A 19,460-nucleotide genomic window follows, 5' to 3' on the forward strand; every position below is an offset into this window, starting at 1 on the left:
TAAGAATTAACTGTAGAAGTCTAAAAACTATAGCAGGGTTAACATGTGTTGTGTATAGAGGGTGAATAAGAATCTGCAAGAGAAGATATAAATTTAAAAAACCGAAGCAGGGAAGGAAGGAAGTCTGGGCGTGAACTTACGCAGTGTAAATAAGATGACACAAAATGATAATTGTAAAAGATTAAGTTTTATATATGTTTGTGAAAAAATCAATAAAAAGCATTTGAAGGGGGAAAAAGTGTTTTGCTAAAAAGCTTTTACTTCCTGGGATTGAGACGCCAACCTTGGAGGGCAGCACTGCAGCATAACATCTGCTTGCAAACCCAAAAACAGGAGCATGCTGCCTCTGACATTGGAGGGCAGCAAGCAGCTCTCACGCCTAGGTAAAGGTAAAGGGACCCCTGACCACTAGGTCCAGTCGCGGACGACTCTGGGGTTGCGGCACTCATCTCGCTTTATTGGCTGAGGGAGCCGGCGTACAGCTTCCGGGTCATGTGGCCTGCATGACTAAGCCGCTTCTGGCGAACCAGAGCAGGGCACAGAAACACCGTTTGCCTTCCCACCAGAGTGGTACCTACTTATCTATTTGCACTTTGACGTGCTTTTGAACTGCTAGGTTGGCAGGAGCAGGGACCGAGCAACGGGAGCTCACCCTGTTGCGGGGATTCGAACCGCCGACCTTCTGATTGGCAAGCCCTAGGCTCTGTGGTTTAACCCACAGCGCCACCTGCGTCCAGCTCTCATGCCTAGTAGCCATTAATTGCCCTATTATCCATAAATTTGTCTAATTCCCTTTTAAAGGCATCTGAGTTGGCTATTATTCCATCCAGGGCTTTTTTCAGCCAGGACTCGCCAGGACTCTGTTCCGGCACCTATCAGGTGGGCGCCATTGCCAATGTAAGAGGACAATGGAGGTGTTCAACGTGAGATCCATCACCTCTTTTTCTAGAAAAATAGCCCTGCTTATGTACATCTTAGCATGTCTCCTTTTACTTGCCTTATCTCTAAACTAAAAAGCCCCAAACTTTGGAACTCTTCTGCATAGCGGAGTCGCTCCAACCCCCTCGATCATTTTAGTTGCCCTTTTCCTGCTCTACAATATCCTTTTTGAGTCAAGGTATTACCTAGAGTGTGGGTTGTGCCACAGATCTGTACAATGGCAATATGATACTGGCAATTTGATAACTGTAGTTTCAATGTTTTCAAATGGATATCCCATGTACAAGAATATTCTACAAATCCCTGGTCTAATTAGCGAATTGGCTGAATGTTGTTTTTTTTTGGTGGGGGAGATAGTACATTAAACAAATAAACACTGTTTGTGTTTTGGTGGTTGGTAAAAAATAAAATATTTTTTTAAAATAAACAAATAAACACTGGCTGGCAAACATGTAAAATTTATTACTTCCTTATGTTCAAGACTTCATGGTAAAATGGGCATAAAATATGAGGGGAAATATTCCAATAGAGATCTAGGAGAATTTTTAAACATCAGCACAATAGGTTCTCTTTTGGACTCAGGTATCAGAGAAAATTGTTATGTAATAATGGTTATATATAACCCTGATAAAAATTAAAATTATTCTCTCGCCTCAGCCAAATGACTGGGGGGGGGGGTACTTTTTACACATGTGGTGGAAATGTACTGGTAAGTTGACAATGTGATATATATATTGTACTGTATGTTGTTTCTTCTTCTTCTTTTTCTTGTTTTTGCTTTTCTCCTTTTTGTAAGGTTTAAAAGTAATAAATATTATTATTATTTTTAAAAAAAGACAATGCGATATTGAGAAAGAATAAAAACCTATTGGGAAAGAATATTAGGTTATAAAGTTCCCCTACACCCAGCAATACTTATTCAATTACTTTGCACCTCACCATTTAAAAAAACTTAAACATGAATTTACTACATGCCCTTACAATTGCAACAGGCAAACAGATATTAGAAATGATCCAATATGGGGAAGGAAGACATTTCAGATAGCTGGCTTAGGCCTTCTCCCTCTGGGCGCTTAGCAACAGACTGCCTGGCAACCAGCCATGAGCTTTGCTCCTTATCCTTTACTCATGGAAAGCGGCTGATTTACTGAGGCGGCTCTGGACCTAGCATTCTGCACGTGCTCAGAGGTAATTCATCAACAAATTCCCTGCCTGAGTCCAACATCAGAGTGAGAGAGAAAAACGTGGGCAATAAGAACTATGACTGGCTTAGATTACGCCCAGCAAATTGGGCTGCATTGCTTTAAATCTATTTTGCTAACAAATGGCCATACCATTTTAGTTTTAGCCAAGAATTTTTAAAAATATATATATATTTGAAAATAAAAAGTGGAGTACCTGTCCCCCCTACATATTGTTGGACTACATCTCCCACCACCCCTGATCCCTAACCATGCCAAGTGGAGCTGATGGGAGTTGTAGTTCAGCAGGTGTGCCATTGGGGGGGCAAGGCCCGCCAAAATGTTCAAGTAGGGGCTCTCCTGCAGCTGCAACTGGCCTTTCAGGGCCTACCTGTGGCCGCAGCGAACCCACACGCACCATGCACATAACGTCATGCACGCACGCTGCCCCTGCCCCACCGAAATTGGGCAGAACCTGGCGCGTCCGGAGGGCTGAAAGTTGCCTGCACCTGGTGTAGTTCCATTAAGGTGGTGAGCAGCTTTCCCTAACGTAGTGCCCTTGGTGTACTTTTGGACTACAACTCCCATCAGTGCCAGGCAGCATGGCCAGTGGTCAAGTACCTGGAGAGCCTGACTGACACTGTCCACACAAGGAAAGCCGGATGAAGATCCTCCTTTGTATTCATTTGGTCTGAACCCAGTCCTCTGAAACAGGTGCCTGTTCCATCAAAGAGAAAAATGAATGGCCACAAAAAGAGAGTACTGGGAACTGTAGTTTGTTATGAGTGCTCAGAGTTAATAGGAGACTCCCTATTTCCTTCAGAGAACTATAGTTCCCAGAGTTCCCTTGGAAGACAGACTAATGGTTAAAAAACCACTCTGCATATTGTGGTTCTGTGAAGGGGGTAAAAGTAAAGGGACCCCTGACCGTTAGGTCCAGTTGTGGCTGACTCTGGGGTTGCGGCGCTCATCTCGCTTTATTGGCCGAGGGAGCCGGGCGTACAGCTTCTGGGTCATGTGGCCAGCATGACTAAGCCGCTTCTGGCGAACCAGAGCAGTGCATGGAAACGCTGTTTACCTTCCCGCCAGAGTGGTACCTATTTATCTACTTGCACTTTGATGTGCTTTCGAACTGCTAGGTGGGCAGGAGCAGGGAGCAACGGGAGCTTACCCCGTCGCAGGGATTCGAACTGCCGACCTTCTGATCAGCAAGTCCTAGGCTCAGTGGTTTAACCCACAGCCCCACCAGAGTCCCTGTGAAGGGAATAGGGAGTCCCCTAAAAATGCGCAGCGCTCTTAACAAACCAGAGTTCCCAGGAATCTTTGAGGGACGGAGGCAGTGAGGCCTCTCCCATCTATCCCCCATCTGGTGTTTTGGCTCCTCCCCTCCCAGAACAATCTCCACCAGCAACCCCTCCCATCAGTTTGGCTGGGATCAACTGCCATGAGCCAGTCCCTGTTTCTCTCAGCTTAACCTACCTCACAGGGTTGTTATGGAGATTAAATGAGAAAGAAGAGAACTATGTATGGCAGATTTTGAGCTCCTTGGGGGGGAAAGTCCCTGGACATCTAAGGACCCAAGACTGAAGAACAATCTCCATCTGAATCCTTATTTTCTATGTGGAATATATTGTCCCCATCAACAAAATGAGTCAGTCTTTCCTCACACCTGAAAAAAATAATACTGATGGCAGATGCACATTATACTTTCAAAGCACATGACTTACCCCCATGAATTATGGGACAAGTTGTTTAAGGGCGCTGGGAATTGTAGCTCTGTGAGGGTGAAGCTCCCATTTCTAGGAATCTTTGAGGCAAGCCCTGTGCAATAGTAGTACCTGTTGTTGTTTTGTTTGTACTCCACCCATCTGACTGGGTTGTCCCAGCCACTCTGGGCAGCTTCCAACAAATATAAAAGCTTAGCATCAAACATTAAAGACCTCCCTATACAGATCTGTTAAGCTATTTATCTCCTTGACATCTGATGGGAGGGTGTTCCACAGGGTGGGCGCCACTACCATAAAGCATTGAATTTGCTTTAAATGTATGTTGTGGATTTGCCCTATGCTCTGTTGACTGAGGGTAGTCAGTCTAGGTTTTTTTGAGGGGTGTGTGTCTTTAACAACAAACCTGATTTTCTAAAAGACCAGGCTTTTTTCAATAAGGAAAGTGACAGGAAAATGCACTTGTTCTGATGCAGCAGCATCTCTCCTCAATGCAAACAATGAATGTGTGTTCATTAAATAGCTGATGCCATCTAATCAACCTGCAATAAACAGGTTATCTCAAAGTGCCTTGGGAGGAAAGTTGTGTTTTATTAAAAAAAATCCATCTGCATGGGAAACATTTATATGGTCCTTCACCGCTCTCCTAGGTTGGCAGTTAGCATGATTTTGCTCGATTGTGTAATTTGTCCACCTGCCAGTTTAATACCTGCAAGAGATATTACGTTGGGAGTATCCCATCCCATGATTAATGACCTTGGAGTGGTGTTAGGCTTTTTCTTGGCAGCTGCAGCCCAGATTATGTGGTCCACCCCAGGTGTGAGCAATTTAGCGCTCTCTCGCTCTCTCGGAGGGGGGGGGCGGGGGAGTCATTCAGCAAACAAGCCTCAAGAAACCTATAAGGCCCCTGGGATTCAAGGCTACGGTGGGGGCTCCCAGCAGCTGAAAGGAGACATTGCTTGCTTGGTATGGTATATTCTTATTTATGATCTGCCTGCTGTTTAATTAATCTTGAGACTTCTTAGAACTGTAGAGTTGGAAGGGATCCTGACGATCATCTGGTGACTATCTAATGCTTATTAGATGGATTTCCCCCCAAATTGATTTCTGAACTTTGAATTTTATTGTTATTCATTTTTTTTATACTGTATCTTATGCTGCTTTTACAAGTAAGTGTTTTAAATTTGTTGTTAGCTGCCCTGAGCCCGGTTTTCTGAACAGGGGAAGGGCGGGGTATAAACAAAAATTTATTATTATTATTATTATAGTATAGTCCGACCCCCTGCAATGCAGGAATATGCAGCTGTCCCATACAGGGATTGAAACTGCAACCTTAGCGTTATCATCACTTTTGTATTGTTTCTGTATCCCAGAGAAAGAAGCCCCTTGTTTTTGGCAATTGGGGGGGGGGAGTTGCTAGAAATAAAGAACAACAAAAGTTGGCTTCTCCCCCAAGTATATATCATGTAACTAAACAGATACTGTACAGTGGTACCTCGGGTTACAGAAGCTTCCAGGTTACAGACTCCGCTAACCCAGATATAATAGTACCTCGGGTTACGAACTTTGCTTCAGGATGAGAACACAAATTGTGCTCTGGTGGCACGGCAGCAGCAGGAGGCCCCATTAGCTAAAGTGGCACCTCAGGTTAAGAACAGTTTCAGGTTAAGAACAGACCTCCAGAATGAATTAAGTACTTAACCTGAGGTACCACTGTACATTAAAGTGGTGTGACACTGCTTTAATCAGTCATGGGTTCTCCCAAAGAATTCTGGGAACTGTAGTATGTTAACGGACCTCCGGAACGAATTAAGTTCTTAACCCGAGGTACCAGTGAGAGCCAGTGTGGTGTAGTGGTTAAGAGCGGTAGTCTCGTAATCTGGGTAACCGGGTTTGCGTCTCCGCTCCTCCGCATGCAGCTGCTGGGTGACCTTGGGCCAGTCACACTTCTTTGAAGTCTCTCAGCCCCACTCACCTCACAGAGTGTTTGTTGTGGGCAGGGGTCTGCAACCCGCGGCTCCGGAGCCACATGTGGCTCTTTTACACCTTTGCTGCGGCTCCGGGGCAGATACTAGTGAGGGGAGGAGGCGCATTGTGCGCCCCAACACTCCCCACTGTGGCGGGCGCTGTACTGGCTGTGACGTCGCATGGGGGCGGTGTGTGCGTTAGTCACGCACCGTCCCGACGTTACCTTCCCGCCCGCTGTCAGATCGGACATTAAGGTAAGAAACAATATATGCAGTGTTATATTTGTTTTAAATGTCGCAATGGTTTTGCGGCTCCCAGTTTTTTTTCTTCGGAAACGGGTCCAAGTGGCTCTTTTTGTCTTGAAGGTTGCAGACCCCTGGTTGTGGGGGAGGAAGGGAAAGGAGAATGTGAGCCGCTTTGAGACTCCTGAAGGGGAGTGAAAGGCGGGATATCAAATCCAAACTCTTCTACCACTGTACTTATTTTCTACTCTTATCTCTTTCCTGTAGGGAGTATCCCCGCCACCCAAGACTACCCTCTTGGGGAATTTTCTCAAGAAAAGGCTCAAGGCCTCAGAAATGCGCATAGAACTACTTGTTGTAACTGACAGGATTTTGCCAAGAGAATAAGGGGGGGAGGGAAACTGAAGGTCAAAAATGGAGATAAGCTGTGAAGACCTGGGAAAAGGTCCAGGCATTGCCCACTTTGAAGAGTTTCCAAGAGGGGCAGCACCACAAAATGTTAACCAGCAAACCCAGGAGCGGCCGCCACAGCAGAGGGTGAGCCAACCTGAAGAATCCCTGAAGGACCTCCAGCCTCCAAAGCTGACTCTGGAGAATCCAGGATTGACACAGCTCATACTGTCGGAAGATGATCCTGAAAGGTTCCTGGTCTCCTTTGAGAAAGTTGCCGAAGCTTGTCAATGGCCGAGAGAAGAGTGGGCAGCCCGACTTGTGCCGGCCCTTGGCGGAGAAGCAGCAAGAGCCTTTAGAAAGCTGGCTGCTGGCGACAGAGAGGACTATGGGAAAGTGAAGGCTGCCATCTTGCAAGGGGATGCAATCAAAATGGAGGTCCAGCGCCAGTGCTTCAGGCAGTTCCGCTTCCAGGAGGTGGAAGACCCGCAGAGGGCATATGGCCAGCTCCGTGAGCTTTGTCGTCAGTGGTTGAAGCCAGAGAAACACACCAAGGAGCAGATCCTGGATCTGGTGGTCCTGGAGCAGTTCCTGGCCATCCTGCCCCAGGAAACCCAGAAGAGGATGGAGAAATGTAGCCCAAAAGCCTGCGCCCAGGCAGTGGCCCTGGCAGAAGACCTCCTGAGGAACCATCAAGAGGCCAAGATGTGGAGACTGGAGGTGAGATTTGCATGATGTGAAAACTTAATGGCCTGTCTGTTTGAAGCCAGCGCAGAGGGGTGATATGGGTTGCCAGCTGCTGAGAAAAGAGGCCCGCCTTGCTCTTGTGCCATTAATATAGGCTTGATCTACAGCAGAGGTTCCCAAACTGGTCCATGGACCACCAGTCTCCACAAGCTTCGTTCAGGCACAATAGGAATGGAGAAACCTCATGGGAATGCAAAACGTTTTTAAAAATAATAACAATTAAACATTTTTATTGAAAGTTCAAAAAGTACATAATTATATGTGCACTAAACATGGTGAGATGTAAATAAAAGAGAGAAAGCAAAAAAGAGAAACAGAACCTGTGTAGAAGGGAAAATAAAAGTGGGGAGGGGGGGAAACCCAAAATTGTATATTTTGCAAGGTTATTGCACCTCACAAATTCTTAACCTATTACAGTAGCTGTAAGAATGAATTCCAAACATCATTGAATTTGTCCATGGCAAGTCTGCTTTTATATACAGATTGTTCACATGTTGCGAGTTTGTATAAGTCTTTAATCCAATCGTAGAAGGGAACCACATCTTAAGAAATGGGGGGGGTAGGGAGGGGAAAAAATATCAAAATAGCCCAATGCTGACTTCTTTTGTGGGGCGGGGGAGGCTGGAAATTAAACAAAATAAGTAAAAGGTGTGGATCAAGGCCATTTTGGTGGAACCACCACTGGGGGCTGTAAAGTTGGTGCTGTTAAATTGGTGCAGAGAAAGCCTATGATAGGGTCTCCTGTTTGTGGAATGCCCTCCCTTCTTGCGAAGTATGTCTGTTTACCCAGGTATTTGGTGAGTGAAAACCACTGTTCCTGGCACACCTGAGATCACTGTTTTAAAATAGTAGATTCATAGAATTGTAGAGTTGTAGAAGGGACCCCAAGGGTCATCTAGTCTAACCCCCTGCAAAGCAGGAATCCTGCCCAAAGCTGTCCCTGGGTGGGCTTGAACCACCAGCCTTCTGGTTAACAGCCAGGTACACTGACCCATTGTGCCACAAATGTTTTGACTGTTTTTAGGATGGTTTTGAAATAGTTTTCTCTTGATATGTTTCCCCCTTTGGGCTCCTTTCGGAGGAAGGGCAGGATTTAAATTGAAGGAAACAATAAAGTAAATAAAGTTTCAAAAGTGAAATACAGTGGTACCTCGCAAGACGAAATTAATTCGTTCCGCAAGTTTTTTCTTCTTGCGAGTTTTTCGTCTTGCGATGCACGGTTTCCCATAGGAATGCATTGAAAATCAATTAATGCGTTCCTAGGGAAACCGCCTTCAGACCAGGTCCGGGGACAGTCTGTCCCCCGACCTCTTCTGAAGGCTGGGGGGGGGGGACAAGGGCTTTTCTTCCCACCCCCAGCATTTTAAAAAACCCCGGGACAGCAGAGGACTTCTCCGCTGTCCGGGGCGATCTTAAAATGCTGGCGGGCGGCATTTTAAAATCGCCCGGGACAGCGGAGGACTTCTCCGCTGTCCGGGGCGATGTAAAAGCCCCTGGGAAGGCAGGCAGGGGGGACAAAGACTTTTGCCCCCCGCCCGCCTTCAGAAGAGGTCCTGGACCTCTTCTGAAGGTGGGCGGGGGGCGAAAGTCTTTGCTCCCCCCCCCCGCCTGCCTTCAAAAGCCGTCCGCGATAGCGGGAAGCTCTTCCCTGCTATCCCGGACTGCTTTTAAAATGCTGGCGGTGGGGAGCAAAGCCTTTCGGCCCCCGCCGGCCTTCCTGGACCTCTTCTGAAGGCCGGAGGGGGGGAAAGGCTTTGCTCCCCACCACCAGCATTTAAAAGAGGTCCCCGGAGATTTCCCTATGGGGTTTCGTCTTGCGAAGCAAGCCCATGGGGAAATTCGTCTTGCGAAGCGCCTCCAAAACAGAAAACCCTTTCGTCTTGCGGGTTTTCCGTCTTGCGAGGCATTCGTCTTGCGGGGTACCACTGTACAGCTCACTTCAAGTGAGTCAGGCTATTGTCTCCTGCTCTGGCCATCAGCAGCCGTTTCCCGCTACCTGATCCTTTTAAAGAACAAAACTAAAACGGGGACTTAGCTTGGGATCTTCTGCATGCAGAACACCTGTCCTCCCACTGAACTGCACTCCCCATAACATTAAGCCACTTCCAGAGCGGTGTCCCCAAGGAAACAGGAGTTCAGAAATTGAGTATGGCCTCCATCCCTAATGTTTCTGTTTCAATCCACTTTATGGGGTGGAATTTTCCTTGCTGTTTCAGGAGCCGTTGCAGAAGATGACCCAGAGTTTCTTGAGAGCAGAGGAGATGGCGGCCCACTCCACCGAGAGAGAGATCTGCAAGGAAGCAAAGCAGCAGGGTGAAGGTGGTGCCACGCTTCTATGTAAGGGTTAAGTGACTCGCCATAGGCCGGCCGAGCAAGTGGGGCAGGCAGGTGGCCGAGGCAGGCCTTTCTATGCCCACCCCTCATCCCCCCCTTTGACCCCGACAGCTGCCACTGCTGATAGAAGGAAGTGTGCGGACAGAAAGGGAGGGGGGATGAAGGGGAGAAACATGAGCAGCAATTGGGGGAATCTTGGGACTGGGCAAACTGGGAGGGGAGGGAGGAGTTTGGGGTGAAATGTGAGGGGATGGAGATTGGTAATGGGGCAGGGAGTTGGCAGGTGGTCTGGAATTTTTGATGTTGCTGAGCAAGCTCTTTTTGTTGTGCAGAGGAGGGCAAAATAGGTAGTGCTAACACAATAACTCTCCCGGTCCAAGCAGCCCATTGGATTTGGCTGTTGTGTTCCGCTAAGAACAGGGTGTCCACAAGTGGAATGGCTGTTGTGATCTGTGGCTACCACAAGTGGATCTCCTCCTGTGTGTGTCCAAACTCTCTGATACTTGTAAGCCGCTTTGATTATGTTTTGAGAAGGGATGGATCATGGAAACGACTGAAATAAATGACAATACAAATGTTGCTTCTGAAAACATAACCTGTTCTTGTCTCTTACAGCCAGCATAACACCATCCCCAAGTGTCTCTGCTCCCTTGCATTGCCCTGGTGGATCAGAGCTGGCAGAAGGTGTCTTGGATGAGGTGGGTTCATGCGTTAGCTGTCCTGGTGTCTCCCCTCCTCCTGCGGGCTCCTGAATCTTTCTTTGCATCAAAAAGTCTGTGTTTTTTTGAATTGGGCAGCTTTTTTCTGTCACCTTGCTGCCAAATTCAGAAGGTGCCATCTTTTTCATTTTAGTTTTTCCTATTCCTGACTGATTTGCCCAAAATGACCATGGAGGCCTGTCCAGCCTAATGAAGCCCATGGGCTGAGGTCTGCCAATGCTGCACTAACCCATAGGTTGTTCCACTAGCGGAGGTAGAGGGGGGCGGGGGGAGTGTACCACCCACCACGCCCCCGGGATGCGCACCAGCCACGCCCCTGCCTGCTCTCCGCCCCCTGGTGCTGGAGCATGAAGCTCCACCACTGGGTTGTTCAACAAACCATCGGTTGTCCTGCAAACAACCGGACAAGCAACAGTTTGTTTCTCTAAACTGTGTTTTAAAGTACTGGTGCTACTTCACTAAAAACCTTAGTTTCTATAGGAAGCAGATGCATATGTGATAGTGAAGGACCTAAGGGGCTAGATTTAAGAGATTTAAGTGGCAGGAAGGGAGATTCTGGTTGGACATGAGGAGAAACATTCTGATGGTAAGAATTGCTGGAGATCTTCAATCTGAATCTGGAGAACTCTAGCTCTGAATCTCCTGCATCGAGCAGGAAATTAGACTGGTTGGCTAAGAAGGTATTTTCCAGGTCACATCCATGCCATATATAACGATCTCTGGCAATCAAGCAGCCTAATAAGCAGCAACGACTCCCCGTCAGTTTTATGTAAGTTTCTTTACATGAAGAAACATATCCAGAGCCCAGTCTTCCCGCCTGCTCTCATTAACAGTAGTTGCTCAGCCTGTCTCACTGTCCCTTCCCCAACAGGAAAAATGCCAAAATCAAGCCATTATTCTCCTTCCCTTCCGTTGTTCTCTGAGCTTCTCCCATCTTCTAGTACGGGGACTGAACAGCTGGCCTGCCTCCTCCCCACTCCCAGAAGACACAGACTTAGACTTTGGCTTATCTGATGGTTGCCTGGCAACGCTCTGGCTGACTTCCAACTCTTCCTCTCCTTGGGAGCTAACAGCTTCTTCCTTGGGAAGGAGAGGGGCTGGGCTGTCCTCTCTAAACTCTGACAAACAGCTCTCATCTGAAGTCGGCCCCTTGTTCCTTTAGCTCAGTTTCTGAGGCTGACTCTTCTGCTGTGCTCGGGGCGGGGGACACTTTCCTGACATCATGCATTTAAAAGCACCTGCCAAGGAATCCTTGGAACTGCTGCTTATTCCTCATACAGTTACAATTCCCAGCACCCATAACAAACAACAGTGCACCCAGGTTTCTTTGGAGGGAAGAAACTAGCTTTAAATGTATGGCATGAATGTGACCTGTCTACAGTTCTGTATTCAGAGCAGGAAACCCTCTTGTCGTTTCAGGGGACAGTTGATTTGAAGGGTGCGACTGTCTTGTCGGATACAACAGAGAAGGCTGTGCTCAATCCCATTCAGAGCCCTGTGTACTGGAAAGTTTTGGTGGAGGAGGATGAGACCGTTGCTTTCTCAGGTAATGTCTCAAGCATATGTACACTGCTGTCACACCCCAAAAGCATTGGATATGTCTGGCATCCATATTTCTCCCAGTTGTGAGACAAACACCTCTTTTCTCCCCATTCATCAATTGTGTCTCCAACCTGTAGGAGGACCAGTGGTCTTCCCCAGCCTGGTTGGACAAGAAAAATTAGTATTTGTCCCAAACTCTGAGCATAAAGATACATTCCCAGGTAAGACTCTCTCAGGTAAGGGTTATCACAGAGACTCCATGGCTACATCCTGGTGGCGATGAGTACATAGGCAACAGCCTGAAACCACATCAGCGTCTTGCCCCATCTAATCCAATACTACCTGCTCTGACTTGCAGCAGCAATTCAGCGTCTAAAACACAGAGAAGGTCCTTTCCCATCCCCCTGCTTCTCAAGATCCTTTATTGGTTAGAGAGAGCAGAGACTGAGATGGAGATATTGGCTGTGTTTGTACTTCCAGTAATCTTGTTAGGGGGATAGTGGTCCCTATTATTCCCATATTACAGGAGAAGAATGTAAGAAAGAGAGCCTTCCATGATCAAATCCTGCACCCTAGCCCAGCACCTTATTGCCCCTACTATGTCCCTTGGAAAACTACAAGCAGGACCACGAGAAGAGCAAACCAGCTCATATGATTCCCAGCAACTGATACCCAGATGCAAGACTGCGGCTGATATTGACATTACCATCATGACCAGTTCTGCTAGATTAGGCCTAAGAACCATCTAGTCCAGTATATTTTTCTGGCAGCAGCCAAGCAGATGCCCCTGGGAATCCCATGAGCAGGACCTGAGCAACTGATTATCGCTGGCTTATTTTCTTTGGACAGCAGATATTGAGGCCGGGTGTTCAGGGTTTGCTCAAACCTCAGTTCTCTTTACAATGCAGAATTGGCTCTTGTATAAAATAGCAATGATCCCCCTTGTGTTTTCTCACCTTCACGACAGGCAGGAGCATGAACAGGAATGAAACTGAAAATTCTCAGCAAGGAAGCCCTGAGCGACAAGGCCCATCTGTGAAACGATCAGGAGAACCCCAGGACACTGTTCCCTTGAGTCCTGGTGTTTCCCTGAGTCCTGGAGTGATGTGGCCTCAAATGAGTGACCGAGGGATGAAGCAGGGAGAGCCGACTCTGCATGGTATGAGCCAGGAGTTTGCAGAAGGAATCGCAGATCCACCACAAGAGAAAAAACTCCGTCGCGGGTCCAGAACTTGCTCCTCAAACCTCGCTCAGCACAGGCAGATTCACACGCGGGAAGGACTTTACCAGTGCTTTGAGTGCGAGAAAACCTTCTGTGGGATACACGCCCTTGCTGGCCACCAGAGAATCCACAAGACCAAGATGGAGCCCAGAGGCAAGAAGCAACTGCTTGCCAGGGCATCTCTCACCAAAGGTCAGAGATTACTTTGAGGCTGCAGATATGATCAGACAAATAGACTTGTGGAAACCTGCTTTGTTGGGGGGGGGGGTTTGCGGGGGGGGGGAGTCCAGCAACAGGAGCCGAGGGCAAAACAGTGCTTCCTCATAACAGCTGCTGGGGACTTAATTGCAACTTTGATTTCAGATTTGACCACCACTGAGGCCAATCCAGTTGCCCAGTTTTCCTTGTATTATATACATTCGTTAAGTTACTCTTTAATTTTATGAAACAGTACACGGAACAGTAAAATGTTTCCCATATTATGCCCTTTCAGAAGTGGCTCAGTAGGTGGGGCAGAGTTGCTATGCCAGCTTCCCAGCAGGTGGGTTACTGCTGCTTACCAGGCGATAGATGGATGAGGAGGTTGGCATGGTGCAAACACACCAGCAGAGAGAGCCAGACCAGTGCTCCTGCCAGTGCCTTTGCACCACACTGACCTTTTCCCTCTCCCTCCTGGTAAGCAACAGCAATCCACCTGCTAGGAAGTTATAATAATGGATTTGCCCCACCCAGCACAACATCTCTATGTAAGTTTCATTCTCTGTGTTAAAGAATTAATCAAACTGATTGGTTGATTAAACATTGTGTGGGTTAATTCAACTTTCTCTCTATCCCTGTAGGAAATGAGGGGCTAAGTAAATTCAGGGTGGAGACTCCTCAGCAGGAAAGGAATGAGAGAGAGGGTGTATCTAATGGAAGGATAGCAGAATTTCCTCAAAGTAAGATGACACTGGCTCAAGAACCAGAATGGGAACCTGAAGGGCAGCAGAGAAAGAAGACGGTGAAGACACAAAAGGAGCCCATCAAGCTCTTAGAAGGCCGCAAGTCCCAAAAGGAAACTGTGGCACACGTGTGGGTGAAAAAATTGTCGTACTCCTCCCAGCCTGGGAATGTGTGCACACCAGGATTTGTAATCCAGGAAACTCCTCCTACAGAGAAGGCACTCTATCAATGTCCCTCGTGTGGCAAAGCCTTAATGAACAATGTTTGTCTTGAAGATCATCATAGGCTCCATATAGGAGATGCCTTATGGATGCCCACAGTGTGGGGGAAAGTTTCACTGGAGAAACTGTGTGTTCAAACATTTGTGGATCCATAGTGGGGAGAAAACGTTCACATGTACGGAGTGTGGTAGAAGCTTTCGTTGGAAAACCGGGTTGAGAACACACCGGGAGACTCATACAAGGAATTGTTCTAAACTAAGCTTGATTTAGTTTGAAATTGGACCATGCAGGCAAAGGTACAGGACACTGCAAGCACTGACTATCTTTGGTGATGCCTGTGACCCCTTTTCGGCCTGGCCACATTTTTCCTGCCCCAGTGTCTGACCTGATATCATGCATGGTATCGGGTGAAGGGCCTATGGGCATGGCTGTGCCAAAATGGCCCTGTGAGCCAAATTAGGGAGGTCTGATGGGCCTAAATTGGCCCGTGGCCTGGTGGCTCCCTACTCCTGCTTTAGAGAGTCTTTCATTGGCCATCAGAGAATCCACCCAGGAAAGAAAGCCTATGGATGCTTTGAGTGAGGAAAAAGCTTATAGTGAGAAGTTGTAGATATTAACCCTCTGACTGTAAAATTTGATGGGCGCAGGAGAGATAGAGAACACCACTTGATTCCCCAACACCACTCTGTCATTTCCCCCCTACCTGAATCTGACTTCACTTGTTGCAATGGTGAGAGTGATGGGTTGCTTGGGTGTGGAGGCTTGTAATCTGTAAAGCCCGATCTGTACTTCTATATGAAGACATATTGCTTTTCGCCCATTTTCTTTCTTCCTGGTTGTTTCCTTGAAGAATGCTTTGTAGAACTTTCCTGGAACTGTTGATGCAGAAATCCAGAGGAACAGTCATGTGAATCACCAGAGAGCAAGGGAGAATGCTGATTGTTCTGATGTAAAAAAAAGCTTAATGCTGTATGATTGCATCTTGTACAAGGGCTACATTCTGGGGATGGTGCATGTATACAAAAACACGCATATGCAAACCACCCTCTTGAAACTGCCCCCGTGAGACCATCCTTACCTTCCAAGGTAGGGCAGAGAGCTTTTAAGCTCTCCAGCTTGCTTACCAGCCCAGCGAGTAAGCTTGGGGATCCCATGGGTCTGTCTGAGTTCCTGCAAGAGCCTCCCAGAGCCTGGTAAGCAAGACAACGCTTAAAAGTTTCTTCATGCCAGGAAAGCCCAGCACAAAATGAGCTTTTAAGCTCTTCTCTTCACATGCAATTAATTTGTTCAATTTCAACTGGATGGATTTCAACTGCACAAGGCTGAAATCCTCCAATTTAATTGTGAGCAAGATGCATATGGTACTGTAATTGACATTTGAATCTATGCATAGTCAATCTGGCATAATTCAAATAGTGTGGGACTCCGCAACTGTCATCAGCCACAGCCAACCAATATGGCCCAGTGGGCAGGGATAATTAAAGTTGCAGTTCAGCAAAAAGTGGAAGGCACCACTTTGGCTACCCCTGCTCTAACCAAGTAGGAAATTAGACCTTGTTACACACCCAGAAGAGTCAATAGAGAGACCCTATATACCCTGTTCTGATACATGTGCAGATAGATATGCAAAGTTATGTGTGCCCTGTTAAAATGTGGCAGCTGGGGAGCAAGGAGGAATTGTTGAATTACTTTTTGTCTATTAAAAATGGCTTTGAAGTTTCAAAATCAGTGGAGTGACTTCTTTTACTTAACCTCTAGTACTTACAAGCTAATTCTTAAGCCCCACTGATCTTAATGTGACTTATTTTTCAGTAAACACATGCTTAGGTTTGCAATCCCAGGTGCCGGTTTTTACTAGTTAAGCCTTAAAATGTTCTAGCTCTTAGTTAGGATGCCCATATGAAACTCTGCCAAATCAATCTCTACAAAACAACAAGTGAGACCTTTTCAACTTCTATAAGTCAGACTGGTCTCAGCAACAAGCAGGAACTTTTCTGTTTTGGCCCCCGGGATCTGTGGTGCTCTTTGAAAGTCGTTCTGTTTATTCCTGAAAGATTTTGGCAAATTGACTCACACACACACGCGCGCCAACCCTGCTGCACTGCCTTTCTGTTGCTGCTGATATAGTTTTAAAGCTGGGGTTATCAGATTTTAAACCCACAGGCCCCTTTTGAGATGGCTGAAAATTACTGAGGGTCACAAGTCACATTTCCCTGAGAGTCTTTCTTCCAAATATTATCAATGAAGCAAGCACCTTGCCCAGCTTTCCAAATTCTGGGGATCCTTAGTTGTTTATTGGAGGAGCTGGGATTCTCAGTGACAGAATCAGTAGTGACTTTTTTGACAGCTACATATATACGTCAGAGCCTGGGAGCCTGGAGAGAAGTAGAAGTTGGCAACTCAGGTAGACAGGAAGAAGCCAACCCTGTTTTCCCTTTTGTGTCTCTGGTTAGCCATGCCTCTGCTTCTCCTGAGCTGCCGCCTTTTGGGATTCTTCCCATTAATAACTGCCTCTTTCCCCTCAGCCATTTTCATTCATTTCATGTTTTGTATACCTAGGCCACTTTTCACTCACACGAGTCACAAAGTGACTCACAAGCAATAACATAATTTGTTGTTGTTGTTTAGTCGTTTAGACATGTCCGACTCTTCGTGACCCCATGGACCAGAGCATGCCAGGCACTTTTGTCTTCCACTGCCTCCAGCAGTTTAGACAAACTTATGCTAGTAGCTTCGAGAACACTGTCCAACCATCTCATCCTCTGTTGTCCCCTTCTCCTTGTGCCCTCCATACATCAGGGTCTTTTCCTGGGAGTCTTCTCTTCTCATGAGATGGCCAAAGTATTGGAGTCTCAGCTTCAGGATCTGTCCTTCCAGTGAGCACTCAGGGCTGATTTCCTTCAGAATGGATAGGTTTGATCTTCTTGCAGTCCATGGGACTCTCAAGAGTCTCCTCCAGCACCATAATTCAAAAGCATCCATTCTTCGGCAATCAGCCTTCTTTATGGTCCAGCTCTCACTTTCATACATCACTACTGGGAAAACCATAGCTTTAACTATACGGACCTTTGTTGGCAAGGTGATGTCTCTGCTTTTTAAGATGCTGTCTAGGTTTGTCATTGCTTTTCTCCCAAGAAGCAGGCGTCTTTTAATTTCGTGGCTGCTCTCACCATCTGCAGTGATCATGGAGCCCAAGAAAGTAAAATCTGTCACTGCCTCCATTTCTTCCCCTTCTATTTGCCAGGAGGTGATGGGACCAGTGGCCATGATCTTCGTTTTTTTGATGTTGAGCTTCAAACTATATTTTGCACTCTCCTCTTTCACCCTCATTAAAAGGTTCTTTAATTCCTCCTCAGTTTCTGCCATCAATGTTGTGTCATCTGCATATCTGAGGTTGTTGATATTTCTTCCGGCAATCTTAATTCCGGCTAGGGATTCATCCAGCCCAGCCTTTCGCATGATGAATTCTGCATATAAGTTAAATAAGCAGGGAGACAATATGCAGCCTTGTCATACTCCTTTCCCAATTTTGAACCAATCAGTTGTTCCATATCCAGCTCTAACTGTAGCCTCTTGTCCCACATAGAGATTTCTCAGGACACAGATGAGGTGATCAGGCACTCCCATTTCTTTAAGAACTTGCCATAGTTTGCTGTGGTCGACACAGTCAAAGGCTTTTGCATAGTCAATGAAGCAGAAGTAGATGTCTTTCTGGAACTCTCTAGCTTTCTCCATAATCCAGTGCAAATAACATAATAGAACATCACAATTATAGAATAATTATCAAACCAGTAAAACAACCACCTTCTATAAAGCACTATTGTTATAAGAATTCTAAGGTCTCAAATATAGAATAAATATTCATAAATGCACATGTTATAAGAATGTTTAGGTCTTATATATATAATAAATGTTCATAAGTGTACCAAGCAAACACATATATAAATATATAAACCACATGTCTAAAACCCCCAGGAAAAGTCCGAAAGCCATTTTGACTCTTTCAGTCACCTCAAATATTTCTCAACAAGGTTGAAGGAAATGCAGATACCTCCCCATTGTCTCTGTCCTCACAAATGTGCCTTAAGGGCACATTTAAGGTGTGAATAGGGTGAGCCTGTGACCTGGCTCAGGAATTAAGTATTATCATTACAAAAGAATAGCAAGGCTCCCCAGGTAATCCAGTCAGGTGACCATTAACATGTAACTTGGCAGACAGGGTGAAAACAATGCACTCAGATTTCTGTTGCCGCCTTCTGTGATGTATGTATGATGTTTCTGGGGGTGCTCTTGGACTCCAGGGGCGGGCAATTTAAAATGGCTGGGGTTCTCCTCCTCTCTCCTACGTGTGCAGGGAGCACTCTGCTGCAACAGTTAATAAAGAACAGGCTTACTAGCCGCTTTGCTTCTCAATATTCTCTGGTTGGCCTCTGTTATTTTCTCCGACCGATAGAGAACCTACAAAAGGACTCTATATGGTCTCTTGGGTACCCCATAAGGGAAAAGGAGCAGGGTTTTTTACTTATATCACACACATATCTAAATATATAAACTATGTGTCTAAAATAGTAGAGAACAACCCTGAAGCCAGATGCAGTTTCTCCAGCTGGCCCTGATCCACCTTCTCCTCAGCCTCCTTGTCTTAGGGGCTTTCCCCCTCCTTTCTCTTACTTATGGCTGCCTCTCCTCCCTCAGCCACCATGTCCTTTTGGACATCACAAGTTATCTGTATTTAAGTGCAACAGTGCAGCCTCCCAAGGCCTGACAACTGCAGGGGCAGCTCAACAGTGATCTGTTTCTTTAAAAAAAATACTTGTCAAATGAAACTCCGAATGTATTTCGATGTATTTTGAAAGACCTTTATTTAGAAATAAGAGTTGGCTGGCACTTAAGCCCTGCGTTCTGTCACATGGAAGATGGAGCGAACTTGTTTTCTCCTGCTGCGGAGGGAAAGCTCAAACCAATGGCTTCAAGTTACAAGGAAGGAGATTCCGAGTAAACATCAGGAAGAACTTTCTGACGGTAAGTTGTGGACTTTCCTTCCTTGAAGGTTTTTAAGCAGAGATTGGATGACCCTCTGTCATGGATGCTTTCACCAGATTCCTGCATTGCAGGGGGTTGGACTAGATGACCCTTGGGGTTCCCTTCCCACTCTATGATGCTATGATGTCTCTTCATTGCTTTCACCAGGAGGGTTTGTTATGTATTCAGACTGGCTGCAGTTCTCACTCTGGGCCACCAGTATGCAAATGAAGGATTGAGAGTTGCTTTCACCAATTGGGTAGTTAG

General features: G+C 46.4%; 1 protein-coding gene across 6 annotated transcripts; it reads left to right on the forward strand.

Annotated features, from left to right (window-relative positions):
• Positions 1-1,836: 1,836 nt before the first annotated feature.
• Positions 1,837-15,896, forward strand: LOC310701295 (uncharacterized protein). 6 transcript variants are annotated; one of them, XM_083491978.1, is made up of 8 exons: positions 1,837-2,127; positions 6,322-7,164; positions 9,408-9,528; positions 10,141-10,223; positions 11,643-11,790; positions 11,924-12,007; positions 12,754-13,200; positions 13,848-15,896. In XM_083491978.1, exons 2-8 carry the CDS (start codon positions 6,469-6,471, stop codon positions 14,324-14,326), a joined length of 2,058 nt encoding a protein of 685 aa, XP_083348104.1. In that variant the 5' UTR covers positions 1,837-2,127; positions 6,322-6,468; the 3' UTR covers positions 14,327-15,896. The 6 variants fall into 6 exon arrangements, with proteins under 6 accessions (XP_083348104.1, XP_083348102.1, XP_083348103.1 ...); XM_083491976.1 differs by lacking the exon at positions 1,837-2,127 and adding an exon at positions 3,133-3,213; XM_083491977.1 differs by lacking the exon at positions 1,837-2,127 and adding an exon at positions 3,575-3,771.
• The last annotated feature ends 3,564 nt before the right edge of the window (positions 15,897-19,460 follow it).

This window comes from Podarcis liolepis, assembly GCF_965112155.1.
Source record: "Podarcis liolepis genome assembly, chromosome: 2".
In the NCBI taxonomy this organism is placed as follows: domain Eukaryota; kingdom Metazoa; phylum Chordata; class Lepidosauria; order Squamata; family Lacertidae; genus Podarcis; species Podarcis liolepis.